General features: G+C 42.3%; 1 protein-coding gene across 4 annotated transcripts in view; it reads right to left on the bottom strand.

Moving 5' to 3' along the window:
- The window catches only part of TANC1 (tetratricopeptide repeat, ankyrin repeat and coiled-coil containing 1), a 61,104-nt gene that overhangs the window by 28,144 nt on the left and 9,726 nt on the right, over window positions 1-23,234 (bottom strand). For 2 of the 4 annotated variants that reach the window (XM_030951831.1, XM_030951832.1), the window contains exons 2-4: window positions 18,377-18,451; window positions 6,042-6,245; window positions 2,094-2,195 (exon numbers count right to left, since the gene is read on the bottom strand). In XM_030951831.1, the coding sequence (XP_030807691.1) occupies window positions 2,094-2,195; window positions 6,042-6,245; window positions 18,377-18,437 (367 nt within the window). In that variant the 5' untranslated portion in view covers window positions 18,438-18,451. Of the gene's footprint in view, window positions 1-2,013; window positions 2,196-6,041; window positions 6,246-18,376; window positions 18,452-23,234 lie in introns of those variants that run through there. The other 2 variants (XM_030951833.1, XM_030951834.1) reach the window with 2 other exon arrangements.

Genomic DNA, 23,234 nt, shown 5'->3' with positions numbered 1-23,234 from the left:
GGCATTTATTTCTTTCATCCATTACTAAAAAAAAATGTATACACAGGCCTGTCTCATCCTCAGCTATAAAACAGCTAATTAAATAAGGAGCATCATCCTACCTCTTGGAGAAGAAGCTATCCTCAGAACTGCCAAGGGGGACACTGAGGAGCAGCTTATGGCCACTTCCCAGCCAGCACACCAGGGCGGCTGGTGCCACCCCCCTGCTGGGAGCCAGCAAAGACACACAAACGGCTCTAGCACTTTAACTTTTGGAGATGTCACGCAACAAACAATTCCCAATTGCTACAGAGTGCCTCAGCAGCCGAGAGAAGTAGGTGCCCAGACTTAGGGATGAATTTTAGGAGAGGACATAAAAGGCCCTCAGGTGCAGCACCTTTTGCCCCACCACCGAGAGCAGCTGGGGTGAGGGGGCAACCCACAAAGCAACCCAATTGAACCATCTCCTGGTCTTCCCTCCACAGTGTCACTGAGCCAGATCAGCATCAGGACAATTTTTAATCTCCGTGAGGAGTATGTAGTCTCTAACCATGTAAGACACAGCTGACACAGTGGTAACTGCAAACAGCACGTTTTTCCCCAGGCTGCAGTCTGGAAGAAAAACACAAAATAACAACTGTAACTGAACAGCCGACCATAAGCACTACTTCAACAATGGCCCAATTTTATGAGTGACATAAACCCCAAAGTTTGCAAACATGTGCAGTACCAGTCAACCCTCTGTCTTTATTTCACTGCAGCTCAATGCCTACTTGAATGCACACATTTCTTAATTCTGTGGACAGCTTAAGGTTTTACTCTGTAAGATTGATTCTCACTTAATCCCAAAAGAAGGAAGTCGAGGAAAGTAGATAGCAAAAGGTTTTTTTATCTCAGAAGTTTCACAAATTGACAGGTCTTCAAATATTTGCCTGGAAAATATATTTTCTCTTAAAAAAAGCAATTTTAAAGATTACAAGTAATCTTTAAGTCACAATCCTGGAAACTACACTTTGGGAAATCAACATCTTCATTCTTCTCTCAAAACTACAAAAATTATTACTACCATTACTAGAAAAATTATAATATCTGACAAGTCTGACTAAATGTTAGGCATACTACCAAATTCAGTCAGTAACAGAGACCAAAGCTAAGAGCCCAAGGTGCTCAACCCAGCATCCACTGTTCGAGTCTTGAACAGCAGAAACTGGTGCTGATCTCCAGCAGCCTCAGCCTCATCACCTGGGAGCACAGCTCTGTGAGAAGATGAATATCACAACACGGTCACCCTTAGACTAGAGGATGAAGACTATATGCTCTCCCAGCTGGACCTACAACTTTAATGCCAGCACTAGAAGATGGCTGTGAAGATGAAGGCACAAGAGCAACCAGGCTAACTATACTATATCAAGTAGATGGTGAAAACAATTTCAAGTAGTTCTATTTCTGCTACTAAGCACCTATATTTTAGAAAGAAAACATTGATTTTTAAATGGTAGTTTCCTTTAAAATTGAAACCAAAGGAAGAAAAGAGAATTTTCACCTGGAACATCATCAGTTATATCCACTGACCTTAATGAGGTTAGTTAAACTTAAAAATTAATCTAAAAATACATGACATATACTAACATATGTCATGACATTTGCTGTAAAAGCCACACTCTGTCATGTACTAGTCAGTCTAACCAACACGAAACTTCCCAAGAATGCCAATTAACTAACTTTAGGGAGGTGGTTTCTCCCAGCTTTGCCAACATAGGAATTAACTGTAACAGCCTTAATCAGCAAACTTTACAAAATTTCTAAAATGAAGCACTCAAAGGAATGCAAAGCTACACATTTGAGTCAATTTATGATAAAAAACAAGTTCAGAAAAATGCCAGAAGGCCTCTGCTCTATGTGGCAGTCAATGACACTTTGCCTGCAGCACATGACCAGTCCCAGGAACTGAGACAGCTCTAAAGATGGTGTAGGTGTAATGGCAAGCAGCCCCACCTGCAAAAGCCTGTTCCCAGCACAGAATGAATACCTCACCCCACAGCACATGGCAGCACAGCCGGGCAGACAGGCACTCAGCAAGCGGACAGACAGACGCTCGCCGGGTGGATGCTCACCACTGGCGCTGGGCTCTCCCGGCTCCGGCCTCCTCTGCAGGGCCAGGGCTGCCTCACCTGGCACCCTGGGGCTCTCCACATACTTGGGCTTCCTGACCGGACCTGCAATGGGAACAAACGGGGCATACCGAGCTGTTTCCACACGGACCACAAAGTTCCTATGTCCTGTATCTATCCTCTACGATGTAAAAAAAGCAGAGAAATTACTTCTTACACACACAGCTGTTACCACAAAGATCAGTGAGCTGCTGCACTTCCACTCTCATGAGAAACACATGCTCCATGCCTTTCAGAACACAAAGGCTGCTAGAAAACAAACCCATTGTATGTGGTGTGTAAGCTGCATACTGCATGTAACCCCAGTAGTTGGTCTCCCTACTCTTCTCAGTACTGATGTGTAACTCAGGACTACACCTTGGCTCTCAACCATGCCTCCTCCTGCTCTGCACTTCCCACACCAACAGAGCAAAACAACTTCAGGGAGCACTGCAGAGAGACCGCAGGTCTGATGCCAGCTGTCCCACATTGCCCTTCCTAAAGAGACTTTCCCCTTCCTCAGTTCAGGTCTTCAAAAAGCATCCTTCTCCTTGGTTCAGAGTTCAAGGGCACACCAAAGCTCTCTCATACTTTGTTTATTAAAATCCCACCCTATATTTAGGCTGTGGCACTTCAGTCACATTAAGCATCCCTTCTTTCCTTTTGGCAGCAGCCTCAGATGCTACATTAAGTGTCTGAAAATTACATTGATTTCTTGTTCTTTTTCCTGAGCACTTTAAGACTCCTGACTGTTTTTAAAGAAAAGCTGCATCTCTCCTCTGTGGCCTCAGGCTCCCAGGGTCACACTGCCACAGAGCTGTGAAGGCCTGGCCACCCCATCACAGGGTAACACACATCATTGGCCCAGAACGATCTGGCTGGACCCATCTGCTCTTTCAGATTCCACCTAGAAGTGCATTATGGGAACATGGTGATAACCTAATTTCTTAGCTAAGAAATACTGGTGAAGAAGTGTCAGTCCTATATGAACACATATTTATATCTCTAGTAGAGATTCTTGAGTCAATTTCACTTTTTACACGAACAGTTTGGCACCAACACCAGAGGGGGCTCTTCCAGCGCTACTTGTCTAACAAAAATAAAGGGCACTGGCCCTGGTGAAAGCAGCTAAAAATGCATTCCTTTGAAACAAAATCCCATTCTTTCAGGAGACAATAGTCTACACCTGTCATTTGTATAAGCAGAAGTACAATCAAACACATCAAAGTTGGACAACAAAAAGCACTCATTCTGAAAGAACCAAAAAAAGTGTAGCAGTTGTAAAATTAGATCAACACAAAGATCTTCAGGATGTATTTTTAACACTCATGCTTTAAGCTGTGGAGGAAACCCTTTACTGAATTTTGTTCCTCACAAACTGCTGTGGAAGTGACTAAACAATAACAGCAAATCCAATATACAACATCGCAACAAGTAGGAGAATTCATGGTAAATTTATTTTCATGCACTAATCTAGAACAGGACGCATGAATTAACCCTTGGATGAAAAGGACTCATTTAAATGTGAAATGCATCTGCAGAACAGCAGCTCTTTTACAGAAGCGTAGGGTGCCTGAATCAGGTCTGACAGAATGTTCATCTGGGACAGCACTTTATCAGCAGCAAATTTGCAGAGGAATCTCAGTAAGGGAAAATGCACTCCCTGCTATGCTCTCGTGACTGCTGCCGAGTGCCTTATCGTGTCCTGAGGCAAAAGTGGCCACTTGCTCTTTAGGAGTTTAGATGGATTTTTCTGCTAGGAACTAACTCCAGCCTCTCTCTCACACTCTAACATCAGCAGGTGAACACAACACTGCCACACACAGTGACTGCACTGTCTCCTTTTTACAGCTGCCTTTCTCCTAGGCAGACAAACACCACTCCAGTCAATTACCATAACTTCTCTTCAGTGCTATCACATACTGACAGTCATTCCTGAAGCCTATTCTAGCTCTGTCCTAAATCTAGTGCAGATTTTTAAAGCTGGTCTCCTCCAAAGGGGGACAAACTACAGATTTCTACAACTCCATACCAACAGTTTTTTTAAGTCATCTATTGTTTTGCAAGTAATTCTTAATGCTTTTTTGACTGCAGAAGAGCTGATGTCTCAGAAGATCATTATAACTTGTGCAGCTCCATCCTTTCCCTCTTGTCAAGACAAAGTGGATCTGTAGCTGTACTGACCCCAGAGACTGCCCGATGCAGGACTCTGGAGCTGGGACAGCTTAGTGCTTGCAGGAGGAACAGTCCCCAGGGCTCCCACGGGTGGGGCACAGAACTGCAGCCTGAGATGAAACCAGTTCTCTGACCTAGTCTAGCCTCAAGAATCGGTATGAGGATTAATTTGCTTATTAATTAGAAGTTTTAATTGAAGTTTAACTTCAAAACTTACTAAAGTTCTGTTGTACATTTATGCAAGACTCTCCTAGGAGTCACCTCCAGCATTCACTGATGGAAATTCACTGATTTCCAAGGAAACCTTTCTCTGTTAAAGCACTATTGTATCATTAATGTAAGGAACGCAGCAAACATTTTTTTCAAGTGCAACAGCATCATCTTCCATTCATATCTTAAACTCACAATCAATTTTTTGGAACATCCCTTATAAATCAGTATTTTCATTCTTTTAGTTGAGCCTCCTAAATCAGACTAGAATCAACTATTACCCCTTTAAGAGAACAAAAACTGGTTTAGCTGCACACCTGTTACGATAACCAATCCAAACAATGCTCATTCTAGCTTTGTAGTAGAAGAAGCTCAACTGGGAGGACTGAAATTAGAATTTTGTTCTACCACTGCTAGACAACTTCATCACTACAACCCAACTTAAGAACACTACTTCAGCCTCCTGTGCAGTCCTTTCTTCTTTCACTCACCATATCCGAAAAGATCTGTAACTTGCCGTCATGCTACTGAAATAGAGAGCTTTGAAATCAGGACATTAGTACAATCCTGTTACTATCCCTGCCCCAGATACTACACAGCTGATTTATATTGAATCATCTTCCATTAGCTGGAGTTTGGTGAAAGTCAAAGGAATAGCACAATGTTTCTGTCAGCTTCTGATCACCGGGTTAGGTCTTTGTTCAAAATAATGATGCATAAATGCCAATGCATTCCCAGCACTGTAGAATCACAGGAAGTCTTTTCCCTTGGCTGTAGGTCACAGTGGAATGACTCTGCACTCATCATGAATATGGCTTTTCAGTCACAACTCATCAACTGTTTAGCATGTTCTGTGCTGACAAAGCCCAGCTTTTGACACTCTGTTCCCAGACCTTATAAACTCAAACCTGTTGAGTGTCTCCACAGGCAACAGGAACATGGAGAGTTTCACTTGTCTCTCCCACACTGACCTGACTGAACCCAAGTGATGCTGGTGTGCTGGAATGATTTCTATGCACAGAATGCTGATAAAAGGAGCCCCATATTTAGTCTGGCTCCCACACCAGTGGGTAAGCACCACTGAGGATAAAACCGCTGAAAACAAACAACTTCCTTGTCACTTCCACAGCAATTTATCTATTAATACATTTGTGTATGGAGATACAAGTAAAATAATTGAACTGTAAAAGCCACAAACAATATTCACTCTTACACAGTCACTAACACATGCACAAACAAAGCTTTTTTGCAGCAGTCCTCTACCTGATTAACTAACCATAAATAACCAGGTTTAATAATCAGACACTTCAATATAAGTATCTGCAACACCAAATAGATTAATTTTTTGCCACATGAAATAACATGTTCTATTTAATAACCAGTTACTTTTTTAACCTGGAATCATGCGCTACTTTTATTCTTGTTGCAAAAGTTTAACATGATTTCACTAAGTTATTTTATGCAGAATTTATCAATAACTGAGTTAACATGTTACGAAGATTTTAGTTGCTCATTGTTTCATCTTACCTGGAGACTTCTTGTTTGCTCTTGCCTGCATCAGATAGGACTGCCGTGGCAGCAGAGGCGAGGACGGCAGTGACATTGAGACTCCTTTGGCCAAGTTTGCTCTGTAAGTGTCCTGGGAGCCTGGCTGCTCGCCACTGGGGAAATCTGCATTGTGGCCAGATGTTGCTGCAACCTGCGAGGCATTCTCTGGGCAGCAGTCACCTGCTAAAAATAAAATTTTGTCATCTATTTGGTGACATGCCAAAATAAACAGCCTAGAGTTGCACTGAAATGTAAGTATTTAACACAAGAAAACACATGCCAGCAACAACTGAGCATGACTCGCCCTACTGTGCCACCTCCACTGCAAAATCCAGATAACCACTGGGAAAATGTAAATACACAAGTAAGCAACATTCCAATTTAATGTAATAAAGAGAAAAAGGGGAAGAAAAACCTCACTTTCAACAGTCAGCACTTTTCAGACTCCATCCTTAGAGTCAACATCAAGTTCCCTCTGAACATAAAAGTATTTTTCAAACTGAAAAGGTGTTTTAGCATCACTGCATTAGCATGAAAGCCAGGACCACCCGAAATACTGTTTACTGAACTAGTTAAAGGAGGGTTGGGTTACCCTTTACATGTAATGAAAAGGTGGATTACTAATACGTACACTCAGAGATGGGCAGTCTAAGATTTGTTTTCCCACTTTCAGTGCTAGTAAAGAGGCTAAGGATTTTCCTTCTCTGTTCTTTTGGAAATTAAACTTCTACAACAGCCAATTTAAATGCAGATTTAACATTGGTGATATTATTATTTGTTTCAATACAGAATATGCGAGTTTGCTTCAAAAGGTGTTGAAAAACACAGTAGAATGGTAATACAGCTAAATGTAACTAGAAGATACTGGAACTCCTGTTCATAGCTTTTTACTAGCCACATATCCAGGCTGCAATTTGGAATTTGTAAGTATTCCAGGTGGACTGCTGAGGACTAGGGGTGCAAATGGGTTGACACATCCACCTGCAATTCCTTCATTTCTATTTTCCCTTTTATGATGGCATAATCTGTGTAATTCACTGCCTTCTTAGTAGACTTTTGAATTTTGAATTAATTTACTTGTCTCTATTGTATATGAAACATTACAACATGGAAGAGAGCTAAATAGCTCTAATCAGTAAGTTAGGAGTATTTGATCATGACAGTAACAGGAAAGATATTTTACAGTCAATATATAGAGACACTACTGTATCTTAGGAATTTTTGTTCCAGCAGTACTCTGGTTTTTCTTTTTCCTGATGCTGTGTAGACCAGGCTTCCATAACTCAGATTCTGAGAGCAGTATGACTTAAAAGACAAAAATGTAAAATGTGTACCACAGAAACTCCCCTTTTCAATCACTTCATTTCCTAATTTTACAATAAGCCTTTGCACATTACCACTCACATCATCATGGTGTTCAGACAGAGCAGCTCTTTGCAGCAAAACCCACACCTTGAGAAAATCCAAGGCTTCAGCCTAAGGGTGTTGTACCCTCAGTGATGGTCAGTGTATTTGAACAGTGCTGCTTCTGCTGAAGCAGAAAAACCCCTGTGTTAAGTGTAAAATGGCTATGATACAATGGAATAGCAGACACCTATTAGACAAATAGCATTCCAAGAAAGGAGGAACAGCACCCTGCTCCCCCAAGCCCTTTCTAAAAAGCTGTTAAACTCAAGGTAATAGACCAACGCCACACCTGCGAGCTCAGAAACCATGCACGCCAGGAACAGCAGGGAACCAGCAGAGCATGTACACCACAGCCCCTGGAATGCTGCCCCAGCCATGAGCACAGACCAGCTCTTCCCCAGAACTCCCTGACAGCCCAAGAGCAGCTCCAGTGAAAGCCTGGCACAGCACACGTCCCTCGCTGAACAGGCTGAGGCTCGCTCTGCTCAGCGGGGACAGGGACAGGGCCGGCTCCGAGGCTCCCTTCGCTCAGCGGGGACAGGGACAGGGCCGGCTCCGAGGCTCCCTTTGCTCAGCGGGGACAGGGACAGGGCCGGCTCCGAGGCTCCCTTTGCTTAGCAGGGACAGGGCCGGCTCCGAGGCTCCCTTCACTCAGCGGGGACAGGGACAGAGCCGCTCCGAGGCTCCCTTTGCTTAGCGGGGACAGGGACAGAGCCCCTCCGAGGCTCCCTTTGCTTAGCGGGGACAGGGACAGGGCCAGCTCCGAGGCTCCCTTTGCTTAGCAGGGACAGGGCCGGCTCCGAGGCTCCCTTTGCTCAGCAGGGACAGGGCCGGCTCCGAGGCTCCCTTCGCTCAGCGGGGACAGGGACAGAGCCGCTCCGAGGCTCCCTTTGCTTAGCAGGGACAGGGACAGGGCCGGCTCCGAGGCTCCCTTCGCTCAGTGGGGACAGGGACAGGGCCGGCTCCGAGGCTCCCTTTGCTTAGCAGGGACAGGGCCGGCTCCGAGGCTCCCTTTGCTTAGCAGGGACAGGGCCGGCTCCGAGGCTCCCTTTGCTCAGCAGGGACAGGGCCGGCTCGAGGCTCCCTTCGCTCAGCAGGGGACAGGGACAGAGCGGCTCCGAGGCTCCCTTCGCTTAGCAGGGACAGGGACAGGGCCGCTCCGAGGCTCCCTTTGCTTAGCGCAGGGAAGGGGACAGGGTAGCAGGGACAGGGCCGGCTCCGAGGCTCCCCTTTGCTCAGCGGAAGGACAGGGCGCGCCCTTGCTCAGCGGGGACAGGGACAGGGCCGGCTCCGAGGCTCCCTTTGCTCAGCGGGCACAGGGACAGGGCCGGCTCCGAGGCTCCCTTTGCTCAGCGGGCACAGGGACAGGGCCGGCTCCGAGGCTCCCTTTGCTTAGCAGGGACAGGGCCGGCTCCGAGGCTCCCTTCGCTCAGCGGGGACAGGGACAGAGCCGCTCCGAGGCTCCCTTTGCTTAGCGGGGACAGGGACAGAGCCCCTCCGAGGCTCCCTTTGCTTAGCGGGGACAGGGACAGGGCCGGCTCCGAGGCTCCCTTTGCTTAGCAGGGACAGGGCCGGCTCCGAGGCTCCCTTCGCTCAGCGGGCACAGGGACAGAGCCGCTCCGAGGCTCCCTTTGCTCAGCAGGGACAGGGCCAGGGCCGCTGCGTGCCCGGGGCAGGCTGCCAGGGCTCCCCGGGGACACTGCGGTGTCCCTGCCTTAGCGAGCGCAGAGCCGAGCCCGCAGCACCTCTGAGGGAGGCACAGACGCGCGGCCCGGCACGGCAGCATCCAGACCCGCACCAGGAACCTCATCTGTGGCTGCCTCCAGTTCAATTACATGTGGGATAACGAGGGGTGCCAAGCTTTTTACATGCTTACAGCATCCTTTCCTAAGTCTCTAAATCCATCCCATTTAATCCTGCACTTTCTATTTTGTGTAAACTGGACTGATGACCAATCTCCGCATTTCATCCAAATAACAGGAAAATTCTGAAACATACCTGGCTCTACACATGACAAGACAAACCCAAAATTACCAAGCTTGTGGAATTCACCCAGTAATAGATTATGCTTCCCACACAGCAATTTAACATTAGGGAAACAACACTAGAAAAATGCATGAGAAATACCTGTCAAAATACAATCTGTTAAAATGCCCAGATACTAGCAGATGCCACACAAACACAAAACCCCAAAATTACTCCAGAAAAATACTTTAATATTACATGACATTGCCTGGCACCTACCACAGTATAAAGCAGGCTGCATCAGTTCTGGAGTGGAAGCTTGTCGGTGTAAAACAAACACATAAGGGAAGGTCTTGTGAAACCCCACTTCCATTTTTTTAAAACCTCTGAGCTGTACATTTTCCACTGTCAAGCAGCCTCTGGACAAAAACCTTGCACAAGCATCAATCAACACCAGAGTTCTTACTCAGCGGTCAATGTAACCACAGAAACAAAAAGTTTGAAAAACCACACAGAAAAAGCTTGGAGAATGAAAACCAAATCCCAGTTTAGCCACACCTAAGGATGCAACTGATTGGCATAATCTGATTACAAACCACTTTTTTTTCCCCTTAGATACAAAGAGATATAAGGATGGCTGACTACAGTAATGATTTTGTAGAGCTTAATATTCTAAAAGAGAACTTGAACTTTAAGATCAAACTAATTCTATTTAATAGGGAGGATAACTAAAAATGGAAACTTTCACACCTGTCTATATCAGTATTAAACATTATAAAATGCATCTAATTCTTCATTCAGTATAAGGTGCTTAGAAACCAGAAGAATGCCACCTGCTTTACCAAAATATGTGTAAACTGAGTTTGATGCAAATGTGGAATTCAGATCACTTTTTAACATGAAGAAATAGGACCACACCTTTACAGCAATGAGAGCTTAAACAACGAACATATAGCCTCTTTGATCCTGGATATTGAGAGCAGCCACAGAGAAAACTTTGTTCCATGGATTCCCTCAACAAGCCCTTCTGGGAAAGCCTGTTTTGTCTTTCTCTCCCTTAACCTTTCTACTAAAGTGAAACACGACTCTCAACCCACTTAAGAAAAAAATCTGATATAAAATCAGGCTACAATGGAAGAAATCCTAAATTCTGTAGTTCTGTTTCAGATGTGTTAAAAAGAAAAAAAAAGTGCAGGATGCTGCTGCTGACCAAGGCTCCCTGCGAACCCCACGAAGTGAAGGACATCACCACATCCAACACTGATGTGACTACACGCTAGCACTGACAGTCTTAACAAAGTCCACTCTGCTCCACAGGATGTGTTTCACCCTAACAAATATTTAAGAAAAGATGAGACCTTACAGACAAGTTCAGAAGGAAACTACACGTGGGAAAAAGAAAACAGTTGTAGGAACAAGGAAAGCCATCCAAACCGGAAAGTCCCTTCCAGAACAAGGCACCTCTATGTCTAAGCAGTAAGAAACTGTGTAAGGATTACGAAACCCAATGGGTTTGATAGTCTTTGAATAGAACTCACAGGCAAGTGTACACAGAACACTGTAACCTGGCTCAGTGACTAAGTATAAGGTGCTTCATTTTCATTGTAAAACACTAAGCACTGCCATTGAAGGGTTGTGCCTTTCAAAACTGAAATGCTCACATGCATGTGTGTGCTTGTACACACGGCCAGCCCAGCTTCAGGAGAGGGCAATCCAGGAGGCTTGGGGAGCCCAGCGCCCCAGTCTGTCCAGCCACACAGTGCAAACACTGACCAGGGGCTGCAGAACCACTCCTGCCAAGCGGAGCCATCCAGAGCCAGCCTTCTGGGACAGGACACAGGCTGCTGGCATGGAAAATACACGCATGAGGGGAGAGCGGCATTTAATTCTTTTGCTCTCGAGACTCTGGGAAGACCAGAAAAAGAGAGAAACTAGCATGGAATGGGAAGAAAATGCATTATGGTCTGAGTAAAGGAAGCAGTGAAGTGCAATGAGTGAGAAACAACCCAACAAAATTAGAATAAATGGTTTAAATGGCCAACCTTTGCCAACTCTGCTTGTACTTGACATTATTTGCTCACACTCTGGCATTTATTTCTGCACCCTGGATTATTTTGTCAGTACACAAAATATTAACATTCTCCTGTGACACTTAAAAAAAAAAGAAAGAAAACAGGGAAAAATAGAGGTTATTCAGGTCACTGAAGTAATTTGCATACATGTTTCAAGGGCAGAATTTTTTTTGAGGGGTGGTGTTTACATGTACATGGGAATCACTGGAATTAGCTTCTGGAAAGACATTTACCACATTAAATACTGAGTGCTCAGCAAAAAGCTTAAGCTCTTAAATAACTGACAAGAGCAGCTGAAAGTGGGCAAAGCAACAAGATAATCAAAAACAGCTCCATATTTTAAGCATGAAACAATGCTTCCTCTGTTGCAAGGTATTTTTGGAGTAACAATAAAACGTCAAACTGAAACTTAAAAGGATTCCATTCCAAGTTCAATGTTCCAGACAGTGAATGTGTACTTTATGCAGCACAAATGTCCTTTGCTCTTAAAATTCAAAGCCTAATATCACAGAGCATTTGGAGAGAAAACGCCAATTGAATTTACATATTTAGACTTAAAAAGGCAAACTTTTTTTATTTAATGGCCTTTCAGTTTTCCAGAATGGTACCTTGATGCTGTCAGCTGGGTTCAGAGTGCATTAGGCCAAAATGCTGAGTTAGATGTAATGCAAGACAGGGGTGTTAAAAGCTGCATTTAGCTGACCACAGTCAGCTGAGAATCAAACCTTTACTGCTACAGGCAAGTAATTCTTAAAACACTCACTTTTAAAATAAAGATTAAATAGTAGGTCTGGGTCTTAAGAAAAAAATAGGCTTTTCTGCACAGCAGCTTCACTTTTCAGAGTAGCAATTTAGTTGCCACTAGCAATAAAAACAATAAATAAAAAACCAACCAAACAAAAAACCCCAACACCCAGTGACAGTGAATTTCAGTACATTTCTGTTTGTCATTCCAAATGCTGCCCCAGTGCTGCACGTCAGGCTTGTAACAGGGGCCTTGGCTGAAAGGAAAAGGGGAAAGTAAAACAGGGGTGGTGGAGCCTCATACAAGCGATCACAGCTCATGCCTTTGAAAGCCATTTTACTTATGAAAAAGAATACTGAGTATAATCTCAAATTCTTAATTGTATCTGATTATGTGAATAAAAGAAAGGAAATTCTGAATTCTCAGATTTCATCCAACTTGTTCAGTATACAATATTCCTAAAGGGCAAGGCAGACAAACAAAAGTAACTAACGATATGCCAGTCTGCAATGGAACATAATACAGAAATAAAGCCTCCATTCTATAACAACATTCAGAAGTCTGTATACCCATACTTAAGCCAAAGATACTTACATGAAGATACCTGAATATAAGAAGGAAACTAATGCAAATGAAAACTAAGTCTCAAAGAGTATTGAAAAAAATGAGGTCTGATCTATCAGATCTGAATCAAACAAGACACAGGAAAGATTTATTAATATGGACCCTTTTTGCAGACCAAATGATAAAAAAAAATCTAAATATTCAGGCAATTACTGAAAGTCTGATGTATACAAATCCATAAGTACTTCAATAACTTCTATTTCAGAAACCAAAACCACCCATTTTGTTTCTCCAGATTCTCTGCCTTTAAAGCTCTATGTTGCTGCATTCTAAACATCATCTTTTTGTTGACATAATAATCTGTCCCTTGTTATTTGACCACTACTATTAATATCTAACAAGCCCTGAAGCTGGAAAACCTGAAAGTCCCAACTACTTACCACACTGAATTTCTACTGACATCAATGAAGTTTCCAGGCATACCATGTACTACATTTGATGTTCAACTTCTGATGGGATTTAGTGCAGAAGAACACTGCAAACTAAGCACAATACTGCCATTATTCGTGTTCCTTCAGGCCTGATATTGGGTCAACAGAACGACAATGGTCACGCTACTACAAAACCATCTGAAATAACTGAGTATGTTCTGTAGAAACTTAATATACGGGATTTTATTTTCTTTTTAAATTAAAATACATTACATGTATTTTATACTGAATGAGCTTTTGCTTAGCTAGTAAAAAAAAAAAATAGGCAGATTCTCAAATGCGAGTTGCTGACTTTGGGACAGTTAAAGAAAACAAATATAATTATATACTGGAAAGCAGCTGGCAGAACAGAAACCCAACAGGAAATACTAATAAAAATTTATCTCTGAAGCATTTTTAAGCATTTAGGAATGAGTAGCTCTGTAGAATTTCTAAACCAATCATAATTAAGAAGTACTTTTTGTTTATATTCTGAAGCTTATTATGTATATTCTTTATACTATCACCTCTTCTAGGTACAGACAGGACTTACAGGTAACCTAGTAGAACTCGAACCAACAGTCTTCTGGCCCTGATTGCTTGAACCGTGTCACTAACACACAAAGTTTCTATGCTATATTAAAATAAAAACAGCCAGTTGCTTTCAGCTGAGGCCAGAGGCAGAAGATCTCCTTGTGGTTACAGAGGTCAAGTTAAGAACCTCAAGGAAATAAACTGGTCAACAAGTAAACCTCAACTAAGAGAACACAGGAGAGAGAGCAGAAACACACAATTCTATGGTAGGTAGGTAGAAACACAGGGCAGAAACAGACAAAGAGCTGGGATGACCTTAAATGTAGAAAATAAAGTCCATTAACAAAGCAAAGCAAAAGACAAAGAGCAAGGAAGGAGGACACGCACCCTCAGCAGAGGGCAGAAGGCGACAGCTCTGCCATGTCCCACTGGAGAGACACCTCCCCAGCAATCTCTAGAGGACTTGGAAACTTTGGAAGAGTTGAAAGAGATAACATGGATTTGATGACAATAAGCTAACACAGAAGAGATAGTACCACTTTTTACTTTGTTTCTGTTTACTCCCTTCCTGTTTCAAACATTGCCCAAACCGTTTTCTGTTACTTTAAGGTTACAGGTGCAGACTGTGGGTTTTTCCCCTTCAGGTTCTGTCCTTTATCAAGTATGTACATTACTAATGCACAGAAGGACAAGAGAAAAGAAAAATACACTTACAGGTAGTTATCTCTGTTGTCTGGAAATAACTATGTCTGAAGGGTTGTAAAAACAGGTTTCTCCATGCTGCAGAAAACCAGAAAAAATCTGGATGCAGAAAAAGTTTTATGTCTGTGTAAGAAATTTAGTTTGTTTGAAATTTTGTTCATTTGGCACATCTGTTTACCTAAGTTGGACACCAACCTCGTCTTCAAATCCACATTTAGAAATAACATCCCTAAGTTGTGCTTGCAAAAGCTGCTCTACACGTAACTTGCTGCCAACACAGCTCTTTTCACCTGTGTTCGTGTATGTTTGCACAAATTGATAATTACATATGTGAATGTTTAAACACACTCATTTTGCTTCATTTAGATTGTATCTAATTCTACAACAGCCACCTACCTACCTATCAACACCTCCCAGCCACATCCAAATCAACACATTTTAAAATGGGTTCATTACAAAACTGTTGTAGAAGAATTTTTACTGAAGCAACTTCATGGTCTGAGCCCAACTATGTATCCATAACTACTGCTTTTGGTGCTGCTTGAAGTATCATTTTTCCAAAAGTGACATTCCCACATGACAGCCTTCCATCTTATCAAGGCAGAAGTTATTTCTACAAAGACATTCTACCACTCTTCAGCAGAGCACCTGTCTCTCTCAAAGTATCAATACTAGTTCTTGAAACCCTATTTTTCAAGATAACCCTGAATTCAAGAATCTATTAAAACCTGCAGTCAACATTCCCAGCAGCTAGATTTCAAAAATGTTACACACAGCTTCAGCTCTTAAGCCCTTATGTCAGGGCAAATAAGAAATTCTAGTATTAAAAACCACACAAGCTACTGTTAAAACAGTTAGGGTTGTTTCTTTTTGTCCTTTAACCCTTATACATTTTTTAATATTACAGCTGTGCCTGCCTTCAACCCAGAAAAAAACACCACCATTCCTACTCATACAAGTTCCACAAGCCTACCAGCTGTAAAACCCATAAAATAGAGTTAACACACAAACAGGAAGTTCTATTCAATAAAACAGGAATCATCCCACTCAGATCTAAATCATGCAGACTTCCAGGCGTTCCTTTCATGCAACCCATGGGACAACTGGGGTTACTTCAGTTTAAGAATAAGCTGTTGCAGTTTAGCCTAAACCCCTTTCAATGTGACTCCAAATGGCCACATGTGGTCAAGGCGCAGCTGCAACTCATCACTCTGGTGTCCCTCCTACGCTGGCTGGGCTGCCCACTATGACCTATGGAGATTTTACTACCTTCTAGCTCCTCAGTATCACTCCTAAACCATGAATACACTGAAAAGAGGCCATGCAGTCCTCCCAGCTGCGTTCAGGGTGGCCTACTGAGATGCACTGTCTCCTTCCTCCCACATTTGGAAGCTCTGAAAAATCTCTCAAAACTTCATAAATCAAGCCCACGTGCCCACAGAGCTGAGAGAAGCATCTAAATTTACTACTGCATTCCTCTCTCCAACAGCAGTCTGAAGAATGTTAACGTGGCCATGGCCAGTCTTATCTCTAGCCAGCTCCCATCGCTGGGGTGCATTTCTACTCTCTCCAGAGAGCAGGAAATTTTAAGCCATTGCTGCTATTCCATATCCAAAGGGCCATGAAGTGGGAAAACTCTACAATCAAAAAAACCCTTCAGTTTCTCCCTGTTTTCAGTTTAAAGACCAGGGAGATGAGTGAGCAAAAATAAGCTCTACTAAGATCAATGTTCTTTGCCTTGCTCCACATCTTTTCTAAAAGTGGAGAAATGTCTTACAGCTGGAAGAATTGGAATGTCCTTTGGAACAACAGAGAAAGCTAACAAACTAGACATAACTTTACAGAAAGTCCTGGTGTAACACAGAACAGAATAAAATGCACACATGTTTCTTCAAACTTTTCACATCATCTTTAAATACAAAAACCCCCACAAATCTCTGAAATTCAATGTATCAATTATTTATTTCCTTTTAAAAAGCTGCTCCTGAACTCCTCCTCGCTCTAGGTCTCACCAGTTAGGCACTATTCACCAATTTTTCCCAATAATTGGTTTCCATAACATCTAATTAATATATGAAGCTCTAGAGCGCTGCTTAAAAAACAACAAAAAACCACAAACAAATAAACAAACCCACCACACCAAAAATTAAACCAAAAAACTTCCCACACTCTAAATCTTCCCTTGCTGCTCAGAAATACAGCAGCATTGTATTTGCAAAAACAGAGAAAAATCATCTTTTGCACACATGACTACAGACAGATGTCATGAGATCCGAAAATAAAAAGCCATGCTTTCTGACCTACAGGAAAAGGGTTTTTCCAAGCTTCAGATTTTAATCAAAGCCTGGTCAGAGCTCCATTCTGAACAGCCCGATTTTCCTTTTGAGTCAAAACCAACTTCCATCTAGTATTTTAACAAAAAATGTACCAGTGAAAGCCTCACCACAGGAATCTTTAGCCCACTCTGTTTAAACAACCTCAGCTGGTAACTTCAAGTCAGCAGCACACAGAATTAACAGAATGCCTTTCGTGTTGCTCTGTGATCATTTCTGTGCATCTCTGATCTAGTGTCAGTGTTTTTTCTAATCAGCATAGCTCCATCATTCAGCCATTAAGAAAGGAACTGTGGCAGAGTGAAAACTTCACAAGACCACAGAAATTTCCTGAAGAACAACACATTACCTGCCAGATGAACTCAGAACCAGTTTTTGCAAAAGAACAGTGAAAATACTCTCCCCTTGTAGGACTCAGTGTAACTGCATGGTTTTAAAAGCTGCAATGCAAGACGTATATGTAACCTGCTTTCCGAGAAAACAGGATTGTGTTGCTTTAAAGGTTCCAATAAGCAAGGACGTGGCACCTTTATTGTGCTCTGTTCTTTATACATTTAAGAAGTATTCAGACTTATTTGTATTTTACTCTGAGGGTAAGAAGCTCATGTTGCCAAAGACCACAAATTTATTGTAATGGATAATTTAGGATCAAACTCATCAGAAAATCAGAAATGTTAGTCTGCGTTAATTAGTCTGAAGTTAGAAACGTAACTCTGAAAAACAGGTCACTTTCACTCAGGTCCATGAGCTCTCCAGCCACTGCAGCAAAGACATCAGCATGCCTGGCACAGAGCAGGCATGTTCATATCAGTCACCAACACCTGCACATCTACAGCTACTGCTCCTCCTCAACAACCATTGCTGAACCTTCCCTGCCCTTGAACATGGCAATGAGAGCTCTCAGTTACCCTTCTTCCTGGAAGGTAATGCAGGTAAGTAGTGGCCTACTAAATTTATGGTTAGTATTAAAATAAGTTTTATTTTAAGTAAGATTTGTTGATAATGATTACTTCTACCTTCAAAAAACCTCTGTAGTTAAAGCAAAAACTAGAACATAATAGAAACCTGATAACCAGATTAATAACTTTTCACTAATTCAATATTTTTTTTTCAAAGGACATACATAATAAAAATTCTATTGCCCATAATACATAACCAGTGTTGAGTTTTTTGTAACGTAACGAATAAGCATTTTAGAGTGCATTTCTGTGGTCAGCAGACCTGGCCCCAGGCCGTGTAGGAGCTGGCAGACAGCACACACAGCCTGCTCTCAGTACTTCTAGGGCAGCAACCACAACCAACTGCTGTCCCCCGTGCTGCCCGCTGGAGATGCAGCAATAATTGCACTGGAGCCGCCTTGCAGGCAGGTCCAGAGCTGCAGCTTCTGCTCCCCAGGCAGCAGCTGGGGAAGTGGACAGGGAGCTGCCCCCGGGACGGGCACTGCTGCACCACAGGATGGACAGTCCTGGGTTTGCAGTGCTCAACTCACCTGGGGTATAAAACATCACAATAATATTCATACCTGGGTCTTTCTTGGTCCCTTTGCCACCCTCTCGGCTCTTTTTTAGAACGGCCTTTAACATTTTAAATGTTGCTCCTAGAGAATTAACAGAGAGAAACAAAAATAAATGTAATGTCCATTCACACAAGTCAAAACAAAAAACAGGATCAATACAAATAAAACAGTGAAGTGATTACGAGAAACCTTTCAGTAGTCACATTTATTTCTTACAGCGTCACTTGGTTAAGCAAAGTAGTGATGCACAAGAAATGTTTCAATACTTGAACTAAGCAGCTAAGAGTTTGCTGTCTTCTGGTATGGAAAAGTAATGCAGCATTCTCCACATCCAATTGCAGTTACAGGGCTAAACCTGAGTAAGTTGCTCTAAGATACTCCAGCAAAATAAACTAAAATCAAGCTCTAACTTCTGACTGGAGCTCAGCCGCCTGACTGGCAGTAACTGGAGCAGCCTGGTGTCACCTGGGAATGCCAACTGCAAGACTGTACGGCAGGGATAACAGCAGGACATGGTACCACCCCCACCTCTGCCCACACACAGCACACAGGGGAACTGAGGAACAAACTCCTCCATCCCCACAACGCTTTCTGCCTGCCACACGGCACACTTAACAGTCAGCCTCAAGTGAGCAGAGGTTGACTGCAGGTGACTGCAGATTTCAGAGAAGTATGAAGTTTAAGAAAAATGTACTTGGGCTGATAAACCTGAAAGACAGTTCTTTTACAGAAGTAACTTCAGTTACAAAGTAAGGAAAACAGAATGGAAGGAATAATGAAGATCACTTCTTTCCCAAAAAGCTTTCTGGGAGCATATGCAGCTAACAGTACCCAGAAGACTGGAAGGTTGCCAGGGCCTGGATCATACTCCACACGCAGCTCTCCGACAGCTGCACACAGGTGCCAGCCAGGCACGCCAGGGGCTGGTCCCCAGGCAGGCAGAGGCTGCGCTGAGGGGTGGCACTCCCAGGGGCCCCCATGGGCACACACCGCGCAGACACTGCTGTCCTGCGTGCTGCAGGGCCAACAGGCTCTGCAACACCTCCAGCAGCTTCCAAAGGACGGAAATTAACCAGCCCTCTCCAAGGTCAGCATCAAGAAAACTGAAAAAGCTCGCAAACACACCCCCAAAACTGGATCATCTAACCGGAAAATGAAATACACTGAAAGAACTAATTTATGATTACTTATTGGATACAAAGCAAAATAAATTTATCAAATTAAGCATACAAAAACCATCCACCATGTTAGAAAGCCTGCATTATGCAATGGTAGGACGTGAAGGTGTTAATGAATTTCAGAATCTAAGAAAGGTACTTTACATACATAGCTAGAATAGAGTGGCAAGCGGGAGAAAAAAAAAGGAAGACCTGAAAAGTCACGTATTATATTTAACTTTCTTATTTTGCAAATATAAGTGTGAATTTTCTATTAACCGGGACAGATGGGCTTCATATAGAACTGCAACTCTACAGTATATGTCATTCCTATTCTTAGAATATAGATAAGGGTTAATGAGAGACCAAATAAAAGGAATCAAGGACAATTCCATCCTAGATTTTCTCTTTTTGGAATTGAGGCCAATTTCCCTACTGTGCGAAGAGTTCTTCACTGATCTATTCTAACACAGAACACGACGGGCATGCAAGAAGGTTGCTTATTCAGACCACAATCAGTGCAGATATGAAAAGTGCCTACTACCTGGAAATAAAGTCCACTTCCTTCCTTTTACCCTATAAAATGAAATGCAAAAATAAAGATAAGTACTTCCAAAGCAACTCACCTTTTGCTATGCGAGTTATGCACACAGAGAGAGCTAACCCTAAGGGCGGCAGCAGCAAAGCAATAGCAATGTTTTTTGTTTGCAAGCTGAAGGGTATAAAAAAATAAACTGTCTTCTGAAGAAATGCTAAAACCACCACCTTGGGTCCAGTACAACATCATTCTCATGCCAGAGCACGCAGGTGAACGCTGAGGGAATGAACCAAATACTACAGCTTAGAAATACTTCAGACAGTGTTATCAAAAAATAAAAAAAACAAAGCCAAAAGATATACCAAAGTTATTTGCACCTACTGTGATACTTACTGACATACATGCAAAAAGCATTTCAGCTTCAGGTAACGTATTTCTTCGTACCCATAGTTCACACCTCAGTAACACCAATTAAAGTGAACAGCAAGAGTGTGCATTTATAATTTCTCATCTCTTGAATCAGGCACAAGATACTAGACCTTATTCTGTTTTAAAGCTAACTGTATTAATAGGATATTTTACAGTAATGCTGGCACGTTGTCTTTCTAAGCACACTGCACGTTCTCTCTTCTCACAGCTAAGCTGAAGTAGAAAAACTCCCTCACTCAGACATCAGGAATCCTTTCAGCCACTGCAATTGCTTCACTTTGGTAAACAACTCCAGTTCATTATTTCTTAATTCCAATTTTTAAATTCTGCCATGAAACCACTTGTTTGGTATTTGTTGGGTTTTTTTAAAGATTTAAAAACTATCATTCCCATTTTAAAATGGGTATTAGATGTGGACTTGTTATCCCAGAGCGTTAATAATAACAATGTCCCAACAGAACTCTTCTGCTTGTTGAATTGAAGACCCTGTCAGCTGCTGACAAAGGTGGACTCCCAGCTCACACCAAGATAATTTTCAATTGGATGCTGTCTTCCCACCAGTTCAACTGTTTTCTTCAGATGCAGAGGACATTCCATTCCATACATGCTTCCTGCTCAGAGCATGAAGGGAAAGGGCAGAAAGTCCCTTGGTTCAAGAAGTTATAATGATCAGCTTCTTTATGAACAACATCAAAGCATCGTCAGCTTTATAAAACACAAATCTTAGGTCATGGAAAGAGTCAGGAGCACAGGCACACACAACAGTTCATGTCTCAATCTTTCTAAATTAAGTACCTCATTACCTGAGAAATCCCCTCTGAAAAGCAGAGATGGAAAAATCTCACCACATTTTCACTCAGCCTGCAAGTGTCTCCTTAAAACTCAGCCACTTCCTTGCATGGGAGTGTTTTCCATGTAAAACTCCTGCCTGAGACACCAACATCAGGAACAAGATTCACAACTTGTTGCACCTCCCTCACCTTCCGGAGAGGGTTATTTTCAAAGATCTACCCACAGGAGTTCATCACTACTGCAGAGGTCAAATAAACTAATCCCACATGGCAGGTACGCACCTAAGCTAATGCCCATGGATTCCTGACATTTACACTCCTTACATTATTACCCACAGCTGGGTTCAAGCTTCCAGATTTAGATCCTGAAAACCAGTGAGCATTTATTTGCGAAGAAATCCAGGGTAGAACATCTTAGTCTACTGCCTGCACAGAAGTACTTAAGTATTTGCCACCTTTCAGGGTGGGATTAATGAAACATATACTTCAAATAATCTGTATTTTTAAAGTGTATTTTGCATTTTTGAATCCAAAGATTCAAATCTTTGAATCCCAAAATCCTAAGCTTCAAAAGAAAACTTCATTTAGTCAGAACTGCTTTCACTGCCTACAAATACAGAGTGTCATTCTATGTGTCACACAGAAAAGTTCCAACATTTCCCTTTTCTGGCAAATTCAAAGTCCTTTAGCTGAACTGCAGACTTCAAACAAGAGGAATATACAGCAAAAACCAATACTTAAAGGAGCAAGGTATTACTGATACAACAAATCAAGTAAGTAAAAAAATCCTTCAAAATTACTACATTTTGTAATAAACAGACGGCAGATCCCCAGATATGCGACTACTAATTCATGAATGAACAGACATTTGAAGAGAATAGTCTTTTTACTTTTAAGACACAATTTCCAGTGAGGTATATTTGTGTTATGATGATTCAAATGCATGAACAAAAATGATAAAGTATACTGGAGAGGCCTGTCCCTGACCCTTTGTCCCTACAGCCAAGTAAAAAGTGGCATATATAATGTTCCCAATACACTATATTTAGCCAGACCCACTCAAGTTAAATAGTTATTATTGAAATATTTTTATACAATACCCTAAACAATTATGGCCTTTACCCTTTGTAGGCATTTCTCATGCAGAAAGATCAATCTAAGTACAAAACAGATACAATACAGATACAAAACTGACAAGCCATAGTACATTTGCATCATTTGCTTTTCACTCAATCATCTAATCATTATTAAACTTACCAGTGAGATACTTCACATTTTCTCCCTCTCATCTGACCCAGTGAAAGCTATGCAGCAGTTTAAAAGAAAACTGCAAAACAACAGCAAGGTTTCCAGTTTGTTGTTCACTTCTGAAGTGGAATTATGCCCTGAAGCACTATTAAAATATAATAAGAGGTGAAAGATGAGGAAGTGTGAGAAAAACCTCATTATCATGTTAGCTGTTAGAATGTGCTTCTGCAGTAGCTCTTTTCCCACCAGTCTAGATCTAGATTTAATTTCTCAGATGCCAGATATCTAACTATTATGCCCTGCAATCACCTAGTTTTCTGCTATGTTACTCTTTTACCAAATTGCTGATTATTTTGGCCAGTATTGCCGAGGGCTGCCAACACACAGGGGAAAAGCTGGTCACTTCACTTGACTGCTGTCCGAAAATCTTGGGCAGGGGCCAGACACTGCAAAAATTACTCTTTATCATCTTTTCAGAGATTACTGCTCCCCACTACTTGTAACTACCCTGAAGCACTGAAGAAACTGATCTTCACTGAAGCAGAGGGAGAGCACTCACAAGCCAGAACCATTCACTCCAACAGTCACAAGCCTGTCTGAACCAACCCAAAGGATTCAGCAATCCTGCAGATGGAGAATCACGAGTGGAATCACCTGTCTGGCTACACAGGAAAGAAGAGTAGGAGCTGCCAACACAACCT

Source organism: Camarhynchus parvulus, chromosome 7 (genome assembly GCF_901933205.1).
Source record: "Camarhynchus parvulus chromosome 7, STF_HiC, whole genome shotgun sequence".
Taxonomy (NCBI): domain Eukaryota; kingdom Metazoa; phylum Chordata; class Aves; order Passeriformes; family Thraupidae; genus Camarhynchus; species Camarhynchus parvulus.
The sequence above is the reverse complement of the archived record's forward strand: the minus strand, read 5'-3'. Positions and strand labels throughout refer to the sequence as shown.